Genomic DNA, 20,901 nt, shown 5'->3' on the forward strand with positions numbered 1-20,901 from the left:
CATAGCTGAGAAATGGTGGCTCGCTGCCTCTCACTTTAAACAGTAATTCAGCTTGAGAGTGGAGATGGGAGCCAGCCCTGCTGTTTTGAAACTATGCAGCTATGAAGGAGCACAGTAGAGAAACGGTGGATGCCTGCTGGTTCGAAGCTGTGCAGCTAAGAAAGGGTAGATGCCAGGGTGGATGACTTTCAGGAACATGTACTCAGAAGCACTACATTGAGCCCATGTTTTTTTTTTTGGCGGGAGGGGGGGAACCTGTTGATATCAAAGACAATGTGCTAGTTGCTCTCCCTCGCCAGCTCCACGCTCTCCGCTCTCAGCGCCTCTTGCACTCCCGCTCATTCTGCTCAGTCTCCAGGCGGCAGCGGCTGCCTGCTTGCCTGCCCACCTCATACATGTGTGTGTGTATGTGGGGTATACAGGGTCTGTCATGATCATCTACTCATAAGCAGGTCCTGCATTGATTGCACTTCATTGAACATGTGAGGGAGGGGGAGAAAGCCTCCACCCATTGGCTGCCCCTCATCTACATAATTGCTGACATTCATTCCTACTTGTGGTGGGACTCCCCCTCCCCACCCCAACTAAAGTGGCTTCAGTTCCCGTATATACTTCAAAAGCAGAGAAATACAGCACTGTGTGTACCATGGAAAGAGCTACTTTCATTCTGTGAAAATGCGGATTTTGCCCAAATCACTTCACAAAGCATTTCCGTTTAGATTGGCCCTACGATTGCTCTGTTAAAACTAATAAAACTAGGTAATCTACCTTCAACTATTATAATTATTTGGTTGATTATTTTCCCCACTTATAATAAATTAAAATCCCTTCCTTTTTTCTTCTCCACATGGAAGATACTTAGGACCTGAACCTTTTACTTGAGCTATTTACTTTGAAATTCAACACTACAACTTTGATGCCATAACTAAGGCTGAGATTAATGTTCCCGTAGTTCAATTTCTGTTTTGAGAGCAGCCATTTAAGTTGAGGGAGCAATCCCATTCCCACAAAACTCTGAATCCTATTGTTCTTATTGCTGTGTATGGTTTTGTGCAACCACTGGTTTCCCCTCTATTGCTACTTTAAGTGCCATTTTTCCTCTCTTTCATGTGATCTCTGCCAATCAGGGATCATGTAGTGAACATGATGATGTCATGCAGTTACATAGCCAATCCAATTAAGCCAATGATTTAGCTATGTGGCAATGTCAACAATGGCAAATAAGAAGAGAGCGATGCTTTCTACTGGCCACATAGGTGATCCTTTGTAATCAGGAAACACCATTTACACACACACACACACACACACACACACTCTTTCACACTTATATAGCAATCCCATCACCAAAAGGAGGGCTTCATTGCAGACAAAGATTTCACAAAACAAATCCCATTTCAGCTGAGCGTAGTTTTAACTCACTGGTTTTGTTGTTGACTTTTCCAAAATACATCTCTCTTTACTACAACAGATGAATTCATTATTATTATTCTTCATAGGAGAACATGTTAATATTTCTTTTTGGAAGTAATTTTCTGATCCCTCAGGAGTAAGAGGACATACAAACTGCTAAATAGTTTCCAATTTTGGATCCATACTTGAGACATTGTTTTGAGATTGTAATAAAGCGTGTGTGTGTGTGTGTGTGTGTGTGAGAGAGAGAGAGAGAGAAGCAATTTATTGTAGTAGCAATTATCTGTACCATCATTTGATATTCTGGAGGTAGGGTTTTCCAGATTCAATACAACCTAAACTTTCTACTTTTCTCCAAACACAACATGCAAGCATTGAAGCATATTCTTGCTCTTGTACTATTTTGGCCATCCACCTCTAACTATGGTGTCATACAAACCTCACCCAAATCAGTCAGTGGCCTGATACAGTGGAAGTACGCTGGTTTGAGAATTTTCTTGTTCATATTCAGAATCAGCTGCACTTTACAACCTGAGACATGAGAATTAATTGTACTCATCTGGCTTTTCTGGTTGAATTCTGCTGCACATAAGGAATGCTATTTTCTGTAAAAGTATCCACCTCAATTTCATTCTGTTCAGCATAGATCTTCTTCATCAAAAAGAGAGCACACCTCTACAAACAACACAGTAACACTTACGTATCTCCTCCATCACAACAGTATTGTCCATGGCTATGTGCACTGCCAAGGAGCTCCATGTATCAAAAGTGGCAAGTTTTCTAGAAGGGAGAGAAAGAAAAGTTAGATGCAAATGCATTAGAGAGGAGAAACTGCTAAATCAGGGATTTAAAACTGTCAGGAGGTCTAGAAAGCTGCCTGGCTATGATCATGTTGCTCAGGTCAGGGCTTTTGCCTTAATCAGCAGGGCTCTTGTGTTTCTTATGTAACAGAGGAAGGGGACAGAAGTAGAGGCAGGGATAACAGGGGAAGAATATGCTATTATTTCCATTATATGTACCCAGGCTTATTTTATTTATTACATTTCTATACTGCCCAATAGCCAAAGATCTCTGGGAGGTTTACAAAAGATTAAAACCTTAAAAATACAATATAAAACATAATATAGTTAATTACAATAGAGCACTGAGACTAGGATCTTGTTTTAAGACTTGACAGAAATAGGTTTGGAATAATATAGATGATCCATATCAACTTTTTGAAAAGTTACATTCTAAATCTTTTAGGGTGCAATCTTATTGTGATGATTTTAAGTCTCCAAACTCAGACACTTACGGTCATTCTATGCAGGGCAGGAGGAGTGGCGGAGGCGATCTTCACCTCCCTGTCCTCCTGCAATGCATTTTTGCTAGATGGGCTTTTTTGCCCATTTGCAAAAGCATTTCAGAAGGGGAGGGAAGGAGGCTGCAGATGCCCCAGGATAGCTCGTATCCTGATCTCTCCAGTCCCCTCCCCAACCCCTGAAATGCTACCTTTTCCCCCCTCCAAGGCTGTGTTCGCAAGAGGCACCTGTCATGGTTCTTTCCGTGCCAGCTCGGGGGGGCGGGGGGGAGAGGCTCAGATCTCCAATTCTCTCCTCCGCTTGGTTGATTCTCTCCATTGGAGTGCTGTCTCCAGCCTCAGATCTGGGAATCCAAACTATCCTATGGCCCCTAAGACACTTAAATTTCTGCCTATCCAGTCTTTCTGCCAACCATTTAATTAATCTTATACAGCACCGAGCCAAGAATGAAAGGCTCAGTATTCCAAAGGCAACATTGAGTTCCAGAGACATACAGTATCTTGAGTAGTGGGCCTCAAATGCATAATTCACTTTTGTCGGGTTGGGGCAATTATTATTTGGAAGGAAAATCAGAAAGCAGCATTGACCAATCTGATTTTCCATGACTTGTCACTTACAGCAGAGGGAAATCAACCTTTTGGTTTGCTCTGCAAGAATACTTACTAACAATTTTGTGAACTAAAGAATACCCATGAGAGTTTTGAACCACTGAGTACTTACTTGAGTACTTGTGCAACTGTGTTTGGTCCATACCACTGGCCTATGGATTTTCCCTCTCCGACTCCCATCTGGGCTGCAACAAACAAATCATAATTGGTCCATAGTGTCACTCAAGCTCCTTCTGAACCACTATGGGTACTTAACTAATTGAACAGATACTTAGGGTTTGCTAACACTCTGAAGCCAAAACCCCATTAAAAATGGGGGAAACTTTTGTACTCAGCAAGGATAAAAGGTTTCCAGAGGCATCAAGAAAAGATGGGGCTTTGTAGTGAGTTTGTTAGTGAGCAGAAAATGTGGACTCCACAGAGTTCCTAAATGCATAGGGACCTGAGTAGTTTAACTTAACCAGCAGCTTTATGGTTAAGAAAGCAGGCCTTTAACACATGCTGGTACTCCACAGCCTCCTTTGAAGCTGTTTATGCCAGCTAAATTTTGTCACCCTGGAGGAAAAGTAAGGGTATCTTGCCTTGATTCTCACAGGGAAGCTGGCAGATTCCCCCTCCCAAGAGCTGGAATGTTAGAGGCTCAAGAAAGCCAATTAGTTTCCCAGGATGGGACCTTTTGGGTAGAAGAGAAGCCCTCCTTTCTCTTAGACGTGTGCATGTTAGCCTGTTGGTTCCGGGAGGGCGGGCAGGAGAGGCATTGCTCATGGGCTAGAAGGAGGCATCTAGCCGAGAAACTTATAAGATCCAGCTTGCTGGCCTGCCCTTTGGCCTCCCTCTAAGGAGGAATATGCATGCTACCGACCTAGAGAAACTTGTGGTCCTAAGGCCTTTGTCTCTCTTGGGGACTCAAATTCAGGGTGTGGCAAAGATCTGCTTTGACATCTGAAAGGAGGTGTGAACTTTCTGTGTGTGTGTGTGTGTGTATTCTGCATTCATTTTCTAACAATAAACTGTCATCTTTTGCACAAGTGGCTGGTTTCATCTTGGCAACCAAAAGAATCTGATTGATGACTGGGATCTGACAGAATCAGGACTCCAGATCAATATGGGCTTCCAAAGGAATAGCCATATTAATCTCTTGCCATTCTTTGTGGTTTTAAAAAACCATTCTACTCATGTAGGACAGCCTTACTCAACCTGTGCCTTCCAGATATTTTGGACTTCAACTCCCAGAAACCCCAGTCAGCATGGCTGGGAGTTGGTGTACAAAACCTCTGGAGGGCACCAGGTTGAAGAAAGTTCATGTAGGACAACACCTGACTTTGAGAGATGCTAAGAACACACAGTTCTCTTTAAACGAAATTGCAGCTGCTTCACATATTTGGACACCAAACCTACAGCATGTTTTTCTTCATCTCCATCTATTCCTTAGGAACAAATGCTAATTTCCCAACTATACAGCTCCTTAGCCTCAAAGCTCTTCAACTGCTTTCATTTCTTTCTGATCCTAGTGAAGTTAAGAGTGCCTAGTATCAAAAGATAATTTAATATAGCAGAGATACATCCATCAGAAGATAGATTCACAAGATCATTTTCTCCCACTGAGATGTATTTTGCAGCTGCCAGAGAAAGAGGGGCTTACAAAGAACTCAGTCTAGTAAAAATGTTCAACAAGTGTTTAGTTCCCTGGCATCAGACATATAACAGCCAATTTAAAAAAAAATACTGTTACCTTCATGAGTTGGCTTAAGCTGAATGCCTGCTGGATCCTTTGTCAAGACTATGTTTCATGTGAAACTCAGTACCAGGGTAATAGCCAAAGTCACCCCATAACACAGGGGTGCAGAATCTCAGGCTTGCGGGCCCAAATCCAGCCCTCCAGAAGTCCCCCAAAGTCCCCACCCTCTTCCCTTGGCCCCACCCCCTTTCCCCCAACCATTGATCATTTAGTGGTTTCTCGGCTTTTGTGTAGTATTCTCCCACAATCTAAAAAGCCGAAATGCCTCTCCTAAGGCTTAGTTACTGGCAGTACGAGCTTTAAGCTAAAATATGCTAGTATTTTTGGAATTTTGGCCCTGCACCTTTTGCCTTCAGCCCCCAGCCCACAGGAATGCAGGCCCCAAAAACTTCTCCAGAATGGAATTTGGCCCTTGGACTGAAAGAGGTTATGCCATAGTGGGATAAAAACATAGGCATTCCTAATGGCTCTCCAGTAATTTTATTTCTCGAGGAAGGGTTAAAGTGTCTGAATAAAGCATATTAAGAAACATCTTTCAATGTGCTTCACTTTGAGTATATGTCACTCTACATTCTGAAAAAGACATATGCCAGGAGCTCTTGTTTACACTGTTATAGCTGAAGAAGAGTAGAAGGTCTAACTCACTGCAGACTATCCTGCTCTGCAGAATAAAGTATCTTGACTTCAGACTTCTTCTCTGGCACAAAATGTAGAATATCCATTAGGAAATGAATATAACATAATTACACATAGTCTAGTATTGACTGCATGAACTATGAGGGTAAAATTCAGGCCACACACAGATTTGTAAGAATTAAGCTGCAATTCTATATACACTTACGTGGCTGTAAGTCCCCCTGAACTCAATGGGGCTTGTTTCTAAGTAGGCATGTATAGGATTTCACTATTATAGAAATAAGTGTTATTCTGAAATGGCCACCCTGCATCATCTAGTTCCATAAAACAGGAGATCTGAATCACTGCCATTACCATGTTACCTTCTTTTTCAAAATGTAGACAGTGGCCTTTCCTTCTTAACTGAACAAACAATGACTGGGTTCGCACAACACACTAACCCACACTCGGTAGTTGAGTGTGGGTTGTTTGCTGAGCTGTGGGTTAGCATGTTGTCTGAACCCAGGACATTTTTCACACGGTGGCTTGTTAACCATGCAGTGTGGCTTATTTTTCTTGAACAAGCCACCTTGAGAACCATGGTTTGCTGTTGGGTTGTTCAAGGTGGTTAACGCACCACACTATGTGGTTAGCAAGCCACCCTGTGGAAAGTGTCCTGGGTTCAGATCAGGGGCGTTGCTAGGTTCTTAAAAGATCGGGGGCACAGGCCCATAACACAAATTTGCATACACACACACACACACACACACGAGTCTAAGCGCACATCTAATTTATATAAAATATATATATATAAAGATATATATATGGGGGGGCGTGCATGCAGTGTGCTTGCGTGCATGTATAGATTACATACATACATACATAAGAAGTGTGCACTGACCCACATCTAATTTATATAAAATATATATATATAAAGATATATATATGGGGGGGCATGCATGCAGTGTGCTTGCGTGCATGTATAGATTACATACATACATACATAAGAAGTGTGCACTGACCCTCCACCCCACTTCAACTCAGACCCCGCTTCAGCACTTTGGAAAACATCCCACTTCTGCTCAGGCCAATTTGTAGTTGGACCACTTCAGCTCAGCACCAAACCTGAGTCAAGATTTAGAAAAATGAGTCTTTATGCTTCCTGTTGACTACCATGGGAAATTGGAAAAAAAAAACCCTGTAACTTCTTTCTCTTGGTCAGAACTGGATAATTTCAGGCATAGTAGCCCCCTAGAAGGGGATTACACCTGCCCAATGTCAGAAAAATAGGTGCAGGGATTATATTTTGATTTTCTTTTAAAGGGAACTGCCAATAACGTTTTAATTCCTTGGAAGAATTGGATAAAAATTTCAGGATTCATTGCCCTATCAGAGGAGATCATGTCTGCCAAATTTCAGAATGATAGCCACAAGGGTTTTTGTGCAAGGCTGGCCTTGACATTTTGAGGTCTCCAAAAGAGGACATACTTATCTTCCTATGTTTCTTGTGGAACATTGTTCTGAAAATTACAGACAGCTTACAGTTGTCCTTAAGTAAGAAACCAGCAAAGTTTCAGAAGGATAGGTGCAGCAGTTCATGTGGAAGGGGAGTACTCCAGTTTAGGGGAGGGAGTGATTTGCTTTCCCTTCCATTCACCCCTTCCCCAACAGTTTTTTAGTAAATTTGTATGAAAATGCACAGGTCATTAGAGGTGTCCCCCAGGCAAGAAACCTACAAAGTTTCTGAAGGATATACATGCATTCTAATTTAGAACAGGGATGGCGGAGAATTCTGCCACGGATCTCAGTGAGGCCAAATGCCCTGGCATTCGGCCCCCTGAAACCCGTGGCGGAACAAAGCCCCCCGCCCCCCTACCCCGTGAAAGGCACGTGAAACGGAGCACTCACCTGCTGCCGTTTGTGCTGCTCTGCGAATGGTGGCCGCATCTGCGGCCACCATTTGCTTCACCATTTTAGCCGTGATAGGCTACGTAAATACTTACGTAGCCTATCACGGATAACGCAGAGATGTCATTGGCGTTCCTGCGGCGGCTGTGATAGGCTACATAAATATTTACATAGCCTATCACGGGAAAAAAAAAAGGAATGCAAATGGCGGCTGCCGTAGCTGCCGCCATTTGTGTTCCCTTTTTTTTGCCATGATAAGCTACGTAAATATTTACGTAGCCTATCACAGCCTCCGCAGGAACGCAAATGGCGTCCCTGCGTTATCCGTGATAGGCTACGTAAGTATTTACGTAGCCTATCACAGCAAAACAAAAAAAGGGGGATGCAAATGGCAGCGGCTACAGCGGCCGCCATTTGCGTCCCTGCGCAGCCCAGCAGTGGCTAGATGTTGCTGCCGGCTGCCTCGGCTGGCGGCTCTGCGGAGTCGCCACGGAGCGCAGCCAGCCGCCGAGGATTTCGGGGGGAGGGACGGAGCACCTCCCCCCCTCCCCATGGATGTACGAAACGAACCAGGTAAGTCGTTTCGTACATCCCTAATTTAGAATGACTAGAATGTATTTACATTTCACTAATGTTAGCATCAGGGGAACATGGGTGGGAAGGTGCTATTGCACTCATGTCCTGCTTGTGGGTTTTCAATGGGCATCTGGTTGCCACTGTGTGAACAGAATGATGGACTAGGTGGACCTTGGTCTGATGCAGCATGGCTCTTCTTATGTTCTTAAATAGAGATTGCCTCTAAGCATGTGCAGAATGTTCTTCTTTCACCACTGAGCACTTGCATTCTCCCCCTACCAATTCTATTCCCCTCCATGCAACCATCCCTCCTCATCCTACCATCCTTCAGCAACTTTTCATAAAAACAGAAAAGTTTTTATGTCCTGTCCTGCGTCTTGTTTTGTGCAACTCATCTCTATGCACAAGCTCTCTTCCTCCCCATAACTTCATGTGTGCCAAGACTTCATCAGGATTCAGCCAATGAGTCTATTTTTAAAACTAGGGCTCAGTTATGGAGAAACTCTGAGCATGTACTAAGTGCCTTTCCCTCACCAAAACCCCCAACCCACACATGACAAAACATGCATAGGACTGAGCTGAAAGGGTAGTCAATTCATTAGATGGAATTGGGTAGGCACTGTATTAAGCCTGCAGTACCATGCTCACAACTCAGGACTTATTTCTGAGTAAACATGCAGAACATCAAGGTGCAAACCTCCCTGCAAAAGTAACCTGTGCTGGAATCCTATGCACGCTTTCCTGAGGGTGATCCTCATTAAACATACTGGGACTTCTCAGTAGGCATACATAGGATTGCATAAATTAGCAATATTTATCTCCCCTCCACATAAAAAATAAACCCATAACTCCTATTTTTATTAAAGCTTTCTGTTCATGGGAACACAGGAAGCTGCCTTATACTGAGTCAGACCCTGGGTCCATCTAGCGCAGTACTGTTGACACTGACTGGCAGCAGCAGCTCTCCAGAGTTTCAGGCAGGATTCTTTCCTAGCCCTACCTGGAGAAGCTGGGGATTGAACCTGGGACCTTCTGCATACCAAACATGCGCTCTACCACTGAGCTACAGCCTTTTCTATTGCTGGATAATGGCAACTGACAAACAAAACAGCCCCAGTTTCGTTTCTCTGCAACCATGTGAACCCACTTTTCTCAAAGACTTGAGTGAGAAGGAGAAAACCAACCCTCTTGTCTGTTTGTATAAAGTCAAATACAGTTCAGAACGTCTCTTGCCCGCCAAAGAGAATTCTCTTTAAGAATTCCCCAAGATATGCTCTGGGTGGAATAAAGAAGAGAAAGAAAGAACAGGTCAGGGGAGGGAAGAAGAAAAGAAGAATGGTGATTGGAAATGTGTGCGGGGCTGGGGGGTAGAGAGAATTCCCTAAGCCAAGTGGCTCCTTTCAGAGAGGTAGTACTTCAGAGGAATTTAGGAGGCTGTGGAGGGTTTGTAAGGATTGCACATACTTAAATGAACTTTATGAGGTGAGGTGGCTGAGGGCTTTTTCTAGCTTTTTTAAAACTGTAGAACCTATTTAAAAGCCCCAGCAGTTTCTTTATCATGACGCCACATAGTCCTAACCCTCCCTTTGGGATTATTTGAGTCCTACAGCTATTTAGGAGAAACTAAAGTGGAGGGGGAGAAAGAAGTTTGTGGAGGCTGACTGGATTCTTTGCTGTACTGAAGCCACTAAACGTCTGCAGAATCCAAAGGTTCCAGTTCGGGGCAGTAAAATCAGATGCTGTGTGAAATACCAGTATTTCACATGGAGCTCTTTCTTCCCTTCCTTCTCCCTCTTCAAAATTTCATTGCAGGCAAGTTCACAACAGTGGGCATGTAAGAGCAGAAAAGAAAAGTAGGGGGAGAGAAGTTTTTTGCACCTCAAAAAAACCCTACACCAGAGATTAGGGATAGTGACCTCCTAATGGTCACCTTAAACACCTTCTGATTAGGATCCCTGGGTGACTTGACAGTTTTTACTTTTTGTTTTAGACTTTGAGAAAAGGAAACTTTACGCATGGCTAGCGCAAAAGCCATTGGACCTAACTGCCTGAAATTTGATAGTTTCAGTCAGTTCCATAGGGCCTGCTAGGTCCCCAAATTCCATGAATTTATGTGGAAGTACAAAAAATTATAGCTCTTTACTTTGACAGATTTTCTTGGAAAAAGCAAATTTTACTTGTGGCTAGCACAAAAGCCACTAGACCTAACTGTCTGAACTTTGTCAGGCTCAGTCATCTCTATAAGGGCTTCCAGGTCCCCAAAATTCCATGCATGTATGTGGAAGCACAAAAAAAATATAGGTCTTTGCTTTGACAGATTTTCTTGAAAATAGCAAATCTTACCTGTAACTAGCACAAAAACCACTGGACCTAACTCCCTGAAATTTGGCAGATTCAATCAGTTCCATGGGGGCTACCAAGCCTCCAAATGCCATGTATTTATCATACAAACTAAAAAAGATATGGCCATTTTTGTTTTCCAATGCAAGTCAATGGGAAAATGTAAAAAAAAAAAAAAAAGCAATTAGGACAGCTCAAAAGATCTGGGGCACAGCTCAAAAAAGATCCAGGGCCCGTGCCCAGGTGGGCTCTTCAATAACGACGCCCTTGGTTCAGACAGCATGCTAACCAATGGATCAACAAACAACCTACACTTCAACAACAACCCACACAACCACTCGGTGTGGGTTAGCGAGCTGTGTGAACAGCCCCATATGCTGCTTTGTTCATTCACAATTGATGTGAGGAACCTTTTTTTCCAGTCCAGCGCTGTATTCCTTTGGGGAAAAGTGGTCAGAGGACCCATAATAGCAGTGGACGGGTCTGTGAGTAGTGGTAGATGGGGCCAAAGCTGGCAGCAGGCTGCATCACAGCCAAAAGAGGGCAGGGCTATTCCTCTACTCTTTCTGCCATACCCTTCTCTCTTCCACTTCCACACCTTCCCTCAAGTGGTTTGAACCTCCCTTTGTGATCCCCCCACTGCTGCTCAGCTGTTTCCTGCCATTCAGCTGTTCACTGCAGATGTATTGCAGATGGAGAGGACACGTATAGCTCCCCCTGTGATCGCCTTCTTCCCCCCCACTCAGCTGGATGGCAAAGAGGGGACTAATCAGCGAAGTGGGAAAGAGAGGGCTGTGGAGTCCTGTTGTGCAGCCATGCCCTCTCTTCCCCGCTGCTCAGCTTCTTCCCTGCCAATCAACTGAGCAGCAGTCTCCCATCCTGCATTGCTCAGCTGGTCAGTAGGAAATAGTTGAGCAGCGGGGAAATGGGGCCAACCAGTGGAGAAGTGCCCTCGGAAGAGAGGCTGGCGGGCTAGATGGAGAGGTTCCATTGGCCAGATCTGACCCCTGGGCTGCCAATTCCCCATCCCTGATTTACAGCAACAGAGACAGATGTTCATAAGCATTAGTTTATATCTGAACAGTCAATGTTCTTATCATACAGAAAGAATACATTTTAAGTAGGCTTCTTTGAAAAATACAAGCAGAAGAATGCTACCAATAGAATATTCAAGGAAGGTGTAGGTGAGCCACTTACATGAACACAGCATAGGTAACCATCTTACCTATTTGGTGGATTGAGTAGTAGCTGTCTTTTTTGTCAATGAAGGCATTAAGAACATTGTAATAGTTGTCTGTCTGTTTCTTCCCTTTCACCCACCTCCAATCTAAGACACAAAAGGAGATGCTTTAAAACCATGTTCTCAGCTCCACACATTATTTGTTTTAAGAACATAAGAGCAGCTATGCTGGGTCAGACCAAGGGTCCATCACATCCAGCATTCTGTTCACACAGTTGAAACATACAAGGAGGACATTAGTGCAACAGCACCCTCTCAGTCATGTTCCGCAGTAACTGGCTTACTGCCCCTGATACTGGAGGTAGTAGATAGCCATCATGACTAGTAGCCATTGTTATCTTTACTTTCCATGAATGTGTCTAATCTCCTTTTAAAGCCAGCCACCAATGTGGATATCACAACATCTTGTGGTAGCAAATTCCACAGTTCAACTGTGTGCCATGTGAAGAAGTACCTGCTTTTATCTGACCTGAATCTCCCACCAATCAGTGAGGGAGAAAAATGTCTCCTTATCTACTTTCTCCACACCATGCATAGTTTTGTACATCTCTCTCATGTTTCCCCTTACTTGCCCTTTTTCTAAGCTAAACAGTCCCAGATGTTGTATCCTTTCCTCATAGGGAAGTTGCTCCAGCATGATCATTTTAATTGCCCTTTCCTGCACTTTTTCCTATTCTACAATATCCTTTTTAGGTGCAGTGACCAGAACTCTGTGTGCTCATTGTAAAATATTTTTTTTTGCAAGATTATACAGTAAACTTACTTTAAATCACGATATTGTATTTAGATACTGCAAAGGAATCAGAATATTGAAGAGTATAATCCCAAATTACTCTTGGAGATTACTTAACCAAAACAAGAACACGAAATCCCAAATTTTCCAGACATTTTCTTTTCCAATGTGGCCTGAGCAGTGAAAGACACTTTGAACTTGTTTAAGACACTCCAGCTAAGTGTTTCTTGCATTCCTGTCATGTAGCACTATCAATAACACCAACATTTTATTCCCACTGTGACAAATTCATGCTCAAAAACACTTTGCACTGTAAGAGACAAGCAAGCTGATACACTAGCAAAAATAATTGTATTGGTTATCATGTGGCACATTTATCCAACACAAATCTGTTACTGTATTTTAAATCTTTGCACAGCTGCTAGGCTTTATTTTGGTTTTTATTTTGATTTTATACTATAGTTTTAAACTTTTGAACTTTTATATTGTATCTTATGTTGTATTTTATGGTTTCAATTGTTGTGAACCACCCAGAGAGCTCCGGCTACTGGGCGGTATAGAAATTTAATAAATTAAAATATAATAAAATATTAAGATAAATTCTGAAGGACGTGGTGCTACCAAGGGTGACCTGAAATATTTTCAATGAGCCTACTTTGTCATGCAGTTCTTAACAACTAAATTACTTTTTAAAGGACCTTAAAATTTATTGTACACACTAATGTATCATGTCCTCCAACGATCACTGCATTTGACTTACCTCTGCCTAAGTGTTTGCAGACCATGGCCTGAGCAAAGATCATCTGGCCACACCTTAACATGCAGCCCCAACCAGTGTCAGATGTAGGACCTGTTCCCCCTGCAACCAGAAAAAACACACAGAAACTAACCATTTGGGCAAGTGTGCCTCAAGTAGTGTGAACCAATAGGAGGTGTGTGTTTTTGTGGTATACCTGGACAGGACTAGGAGAACCCAGAAGCCAGTTTGGTCTCAACCCTATGCACACTTATTGGGGATTACACCACACAGAATACAGTGTGATGTACTTCCATGTAAACACACATCGGATTGCACTGCATCACACTGAGCCCTGCCTATACTCATGCCTCCAGTGCTGTATTGGTGCACTATACGCCAGTGCTGTGTAGTTACCTCCAGCTTAGTAGACTAGAGGTAAAAATCAAAACAAAGGGGAACATTAAACTATATATAAATAAAAACACACACATTTTATGAAATGATTGTTATAACATGCAAACGCCCTGGATATGACACAAAGTAGCTTGGGGAAATTACACATCTTCATAATCATTTCAGGAGTCACAACAGAAAATCCTGAGCAGTCTGTTGTCAGATGTTTAAACCTATATAACCACAACCACATCTATTTCCAGCAGATAAGCCATCCAATCCTGAGATACTAGAAAAAAATGACAACTTCTGGATACACAGACTGAATGCCTTTATCTCATTGTCATTAATTTTTGCCTATCTATTTATTTTTTAAAACCATACACTCTTATACTTATATGGAGGATAACCCTTTCCTGATAAGTTTCTCTATCCTCATAATTCTTAGAACTACCACTTTGGCTTCCAGTGTTTTTTGGAAATCTCTATTTTGTCAGTCACTTTTTAACCTATATGTAGATGCGCAACAAACAAGAGAAGTAGAGAGGTCACCTTCCAGACAGCATACAGTCCCCCTACAAAACAAATTTACTTTGTATTTAGCAATTTCCATACTTGTTAATCTTTCCTATGTTCAAGGTGGGGGCATATTTCCTTTTTTTTCTATGAATGCTGGAAATGTAATCAAATATCAGCAACAGACCAGAAAGCAAATGTAAATTTGTTTTCTAAACCTATACAGCCGAGCATCAAAATGTTCTTACACACTCCAAATGGCAGAATGGCCTATCAGATACTGGAGGGGGGGCGGGGGACACAAACCAACACAAGCTTCACTAGGCTATAGAGAAATCAGGTACTCAAGAAGAAGCAAGCCTCACTTACACTATAATCTGGAAAATTAACCTTGGTGCTTACCAATCGCTGGAAAGCTTTTTCTGTATGTGAACCAAAGACGAGAGGTCACGTCCAACAGGATCTCCTCTTTCTCTAAAGGATTTAAAATAACACATGTCAATATCCTTTCAGAAAATGGCATCATGGTAATTCAGTGGTACTGTCACTGACTTAATAAGCCAAGCCATCAAGAATAGGAAAATGTACACTTTTAGCTAGTCCCATCAAAATTCTGGACTGCAGACTAGAAAAGGCACAGGATAAATTATTACAGCATACATGTGGAAGAATACTTTTTAACATTTCAGCTTATCTTGGGCATCTTTCTCTCTCAACTTTTAGGTCCCAAAGACCAGAATTATCTAGAAAATAGGGAAGGAGGGTATTCCCTAACATCCATATCTGAAGAATTACTGCTTTCTCTAAAAAATATTCATTAGAGTACATGGTGCTTGTTCAGAAAGAAAACAGAAAGGCAGGGCAGTTAGAATAAGATCAAGACTACATCCATCATCCCATGATAAAGCCTACAAAGAGAAAATGTGAGATTGCAGGGTTCAAGGCAGTAGACTGGAGTATTTATAGCTCTTCACATTACTTCACATACTTGCAAAATAAATACCTGTTAATACACTATATTTTTTCCCCAGGATCCAAACAGGCTCTTTGGTCTCTGGGAAGTCTTCATACTCAAACCTGAGAGTATCATATGTGAGCGTAGCTGTTCAAAAACAAAGAACACATAAGATAGTCACAGACAGGTTTTACGGTTTCTGTCCCATTCGAAACACAAAAGATGAAGAGAATTACAACAAAATAACCAAAGTGTTTTGGATACTAAACAAGTGACAACTTTTGTTATAGGGCTCCAACATCAGTCTATGTGGAAAAATAATCAAATAAGGACTGCCCAGAATTGAACCCAAACCATTATTTTCTTCTCAAATAATTTTTTCTGTAGGAAACTTACACACAGAGAGGGGGGGCGGAGGAGAGGGAAAGAAAGATTATCTAGATGTCTGACCCCCACTCCCAAAATGATACCCCACTTAGAAAAATAGCTACTGCTTTAGAACCAATCATGTTTTGATCAAGTCACCTCCCTTGTAGACCGTGGGAATGCTGTAGACATCATATACCTCGACTTCAGCAAAGCTTTCGACAAAGTGCCCCATGATATCCTGATGAGCAAACTAGCTCGAAGTGGGCTAGATGAAACAACGATCCGGTGGATCCACAGTTGGCTACAGAATCGGACTCAAAGAGTGCTTATCAATGGGACCTTCTCAAGCTGGGGAGAGGTAACGAGTGGGGTACCGCAGGGCTCAGTCCTGGGCCCAGTGCTCTTCAACATTTTTATTAATGACTTGGAGGAGGAGGTGCAGGGAATGCTGATCAAATTTGCAGATGACACAAAATTGGGAGGGATAGCTAATACTTTGGAAGACAGAAACAAAATTCAAAGTGATCTGGATAGACTGGAGTGCTGGGCAGAAAACAACAGAATGGCATTTAATAGGGACAAATGCCAAGTTCTGCACCTAGGAAAAAGAAACCAAATGCACAGTTACAAGATGGATACGTGGCTCAACAACACTACAAGCGAGAAGGATCTTGGAATTGTCGTCGATCACAAGCTGAATATGAGCCAACAATGTGATGTGGCTGCAAAAAAGGCAAATGCTATTTTGGGCTGCATTCATAGAAGCATCGCTTCCAATCCCGGGAAGTACTAGTTCCCCTCTACTCAGCACTGGTTAGGCCTCATCTGGAGTACTGTGTCCAGTTCTGGGCACCACACTTTAAGAAGGATGCAGACAAGCTGGAGAGGGTTCAAAGGAGGGCAACAAAGATGATCAGGGGACTGGAAACAAAGCCCTATGAAGAGAGACTGAAAGAACTGGGCATGTTTAGCCTTGAGAAGAGAAGACTGAGGGGAGATATGATAGCGCTCTTCAAGTACTTGAAAGGTTGTCACAGAGAAGAAGGCCAGGATCTCTTCTTGATCATCCCAGAGTGCAGGACACGGAATAATGGGCTCAAGTTACAGGAAGCCAGATTCCGACTGAACATCAGGAAAAACTTCCTGAGTGTCAGAGCAATACGGCAATGGAACCAATTACCTGGGGAGGTGGTGGGCTCTCCCACACTGGAGGCCTTCAAGACGAGGCTGGACAGCCATTTGTCAGGGATGCTCTGACTTGGATTCCTGCATTGAGCAGGGGGTTGGACTCGATGGCCTTGTAGGCCCCTTCCAACCCTACTATTCTATGATTCTATGATTCTATGATTCTATGTTCTCAAAAACATGCTGTTCGGGTTATGAAGGCACTGAAATAGTGTCCTTAATCCAGCCTTCCCCAACCATTGGTTCTAGTGTAGAACCAGTGGTGTGTTTCCACGCTATCAGCTTCACTTTGTTTGCAGCTTTGTTGTGATGTTTCCCCAATCGCATCTTCTCCTTTTCCTGTTTCCACAGGCCTTATCATCGCTGTAGCCTGGGGCTCTGTGCTGTTTCCACTCAGCTCTAACTGAATTATTTTCTTGATGGCTCCATGGCATCTGGGTTGGTCTGATTATCTCATCAGTGTTCCTGCCTCCTCCTCTTGCTGATTCCCCCACCCTCACCCCCTTGTGAGGTGTAACACCTCCAGTTGGTGGCTGCCTCTCCCTACCACCCCTGTTGTTGCTCTTCCCCCTTATTCTGGCTTCCCAACAACCCTGGGAGGTGGGCTAGGAGAAGAGATAGTGGCTAGCTTTCTCTCCCCCCCCCCCTGCACTGTTGTTGTTCTCCCCCCTTATTCTGGCTTCCCAATGACCCTGCAAGGTGGGCTAGGAGAAGAGATAGTGTCTGGCTTCTCCCCCTCCCCGCACTGTTGTTGTTCTCCCCCTTTATTCTGGCTTCCCAATGACCCTGCAAGGTGGGCTAGAAGAAAAAGTAGTGGCTGGCTGGCTGGCTGCTCAATCAAAGGCACTTTTAATATCCATTGAAATCCTACCTGTCAAGCCTTTCTCCTCAGTGGCTGAGAAGGGAGACCCCAAGTAAATGCACTGAAGGGGATGCAGTCCTATGCACGCCTACTCAGAAGTAAGCCACACAGATTTCAATGGCACTAACTCCCATGAAAGGAAAGCCATACAGCCAATGAGTTTACTCAGAAGTAACATCCCTAGCACATTTAAACACAAAGTGGGACAAAGTGCTAAAGGGGAAATACACAGGGAGGAAATGACGAACAGAGCCAGCGGATGATATACTAGTTGTGCATCGCTTCATCTCTGCCTCCCTGGCACCCCCTTCTGCTCTGCTCCAGCCCTTTTGTTTTTTTCCCCTTTAAAGTGAGTTTTAAAGCACACTTTAACTTTAACAAAGGAGTGAAAAAACTGTGTGCAGCATCTCCTCCCTTTTAAACCCTTTCTTCCCTAAAGCGGGGATGAGACTTAACTACTTAATGACTCTGCTTAATGATTCTGCCAAAAAATGACAGAATGATCTCAATTCGAATTCAGGGTAAGCCATTTAACACCACAGTGATCCAAATATACTCCCCAACCACAGATGCTGAAAAAGCAGAAGTAGATCAGTTCTATGAGGATCTGCAGCACCTACTGGATAGTACGCCAAAAAAAGATGTTATTTTCATTATAGGAGACTGAAATGCTAAGGTGGGTAGTCAAATGACACCTGGAATTACAGGCAAGCATGGTCTGGGAGAACAAAATGAAGCAGGACATAGGCTGATAGAATTTTGCCAAGACAGCTCACTGTGCATAACAAACACTCTCTTCCAACAACCTAAGAGACAACTCTATACATGGACTTCACCAGACGGTCGACACCGAAATCAGATTGACTACATCCTTTGTAGCCAAAGGTGGCGGACATCTATGCAGTCGGTAAAAACAAGACCTGGAGCTGATTGTAGTTCAGATCACGAACTTCTTATTGCACAATTTAGAATCAGACTAAAGAGAATAGGGAAGACCCACAGATCAGTTAGATATGAGCTTACTAATATTCCTAATGAATACGCAGTGGAGGTGAAGAATAGATTTAAGGGACTAGATTTAGTAGATAGGGTCCCGGAAGAACTATGGGCAGAAGTTCACAACATTGATCAGGAGGCAGCAACAAAAAACATCCGAAAGAAAAAGAAAACCAAGAAGGCAAGATGGCTGTCTGCTGAGACACTGGAAGCAGCCCAAGAAAGAAGGAAAGCAAAAGGCAACAGTGATAGGGGGAGATATGCCCAATTAAATGCAAAATTCCAGAGGTTAGCCAGAAGAGATAAGGAATTATTTTTAAACAAGCAATGCGCGGAAGCGGAAGAAGATAATAGAATAGGAAGGACAACAGACCTCTTCCAGAAAATTAGAAACATCGGAGGTAAATTCCAGGCAAAACTGGGTATGATCAAAAACAAAGATGGCAAGGACCTAACAGAAGCAGAAGAGAGCAAGAAAAGGTGGCAAGAATATACGGAAGATCTGTATAGGAAGGATAATACTATCAGGGATAGATCTGACAGTGTGGTCAGTGAGCTACAGCCAGACATCCTGAAGAGTGAGGTGGAATGGGCCTTAAGAAGCATTGCTAACAACAAGGCAGCAGGAGATGACGGTATCCCAGCTGAACTGTTTAAAATCTTGCAAGGTGATGCTGTCAAGGTGATGCATGCCATATGCCAGCAAATTTGGAAAACACAAGAATGGCCAACAGATTGGAAAAAATCAACTTGTATCCCCATACCAAAAAAGGGAAGCACCAAAGAGTGTTCAAACTATCGAACAGTGGCACTTATTTCACATGCCAGTAAGGTAATGCTCAAGATCTTGCAAGGTAGACTCCAGCAATTCATGGAATGAGAATTGCCAGATGTACAAGCTGGGTTTAGAAAAGGCAGAGGAACTAGAGACCAAATTGCCAATATCCGCTGAATAATGGAGAAAACCAGGGAGTTTCAGAAAAACATCTCTTTCTGTTTTATTGACTATTCTAAAGCCTTTGACTGTGTGGATCATCACAAAAGGCTGGCAAGTTCTTGGTGGTATGGGGATACCAAGTCATCTTGTCTGCCTCCTGAGGAATCTGTATAACGACCAAGTAGCAATAGTAAGAACAGACCACGGATCAACGGACTGGTTTAAGATTGGGAAAGGAGTACGGCAGGGTTGTATACTCTCACCCTACCTATTCAACCTGTACGCAGAACACATCATGCGATGTGCTGGGCTTGATGAATCCGAGGCTAGAGTTAAAATCGCTGGAAGAAACATTAACAATCTCAGATATGCAGATGATACCACTTTGATGGCTGAAAGCGAGGAGGAGCTGAGGAACCTCATGAGGAAGGTGAAAGAAGAAAGTGCAAAAGCTGGGTTGCAGTTAAACCTCAAAAAAACCAAGATTATGGCAACCAGCTGGATTGATAACTGGCAAATAGAGGGAGAAAACGTGGAGGCAGTGAGAGACTTTGTCTTTCTAGGCGCAAAGATTACTGCAGACGCTGACTGCAGCCAGGAAATCAGAAGACATTTACTTCTTGGGAGGACAGCAATGACAAATCTTGATAAAATAGCGAAGAGCAGAGACATCACACTGACAACAAAGGTCCGCGTAGTTAAAGCAATGGTATTCCCCGTAGTAACCTATGGCTGCGAGAGCTGGACCATAAGGAAGGCTGAGTGAAGGAAGATGGGTGCTTTTGAACTGTGGTGCTGGAGGAAAATTCTGAGAGTGCCTTGGACTACAAGAAAGTCAAACCAGTCCATACTCCAGGAAATAAAGCCAGACTGCTCACTTGAGGGAAGGATATTAAAGGCAAAACTGAAGTACTTTGGCCACATAATGAGAAGACAGGATACCCTGGAGAAGATGCTGATGCTCGGGAAAGTGGAAGGCAAAAGGAAGAGGGGCCGAGCAAGGGCAAGATGGATGGATGATATTCTGGAGGTGATGGACTCGACCTTGGGGGAGCTGGGGGTGGCGACGGCCAACAGGAAGCTCTGGCGTGGGCTGTTCCATGAAGTCACAAAGAGTCGGAAGCGACTGAACGAATAAACAACAACAAAACTTAATGACTCTCCGTGAAGCTGTCTTTGCAGCTCTCCTGATTTCCCTGCCACCACCTGGACTGGGAACTTCATAGGGATACCCAGGGCGGGCAGACACTGCACTTGTATGCCAGGGGTGCTTATGAGTGCATCTCTTCATCTCTGCCTAATTGCTCCTTCCAGGATCATCTCCCCCTCTCCTTCACACACAGCTGCTTCCAGTGAGGACAGGGACAGGTGAGTGACACACCCACAAGGGCTGGGCTACATGCTCCAGGGGCAGGACTATGATACCGAACCTAGTGCAGTTGTGGAAACAGCTCAGTAATGGAGCCGAAGTAAGCAGGAA

General features: G+C 43.4%; 1 protein-coding gene across 3 annotated transcripts in view; it reads right to left on the bottom strand.

Annotated features, from left to right (window-relative positions):
• Positions 1-20,901, bottom strand: part of ATG4B (autophagy related 4B cysteine peptidase) — a 44,123-nt gene that overhangs the window by 12,310 nt on the left and 10,912 nt on the right. For all 3 annotated transcript variants that reach the window (XM_084846998.1, XM_084846997.1, XM_084846996.1), the window contains exons 2-7: positions 15,121-15,219; positions 14,520-14,591; positions 13,230-13,328; positions 11,722-11,823; positions 3,432-3,504; positions 2,111-2,190 (exon numbers count right to left, since the gene is read on the bottom strand). In XM_084846998.1, coding sequence (XP_084703124.1) covers positions 2,111-2,190; positions 3,432-3,504; positions 11,722-11,823; positions 13,230-13,328; positions 14,520-14,591; positions 15,121-15,219 — 525 coding nt within the window. The remainder of the gene's footprint in view (positions 1-2,110; positions 2,191-3,431; positions 3,505-11,721; positions 11,824-13,229; positions 13,329-14,519; positions 14,592-15,120; positions 15,220-20,901) is intronic.

The sequence above is a fragment of the Heloderma suspectum genome, chromosome 3 (assembly GCF_057233095.1).
Source record: "Heloderma suspectum isolate Gila_16-S chromosome 3, 16-S_ref, whole genome shotgun sequence".
Classification (NCBI taxonomy): Eukaryota; Metazoa; Chordata; class Lepidosauria; order Squamata; family Helodermatidae; genus Heloderma; species Heloderma suspectum.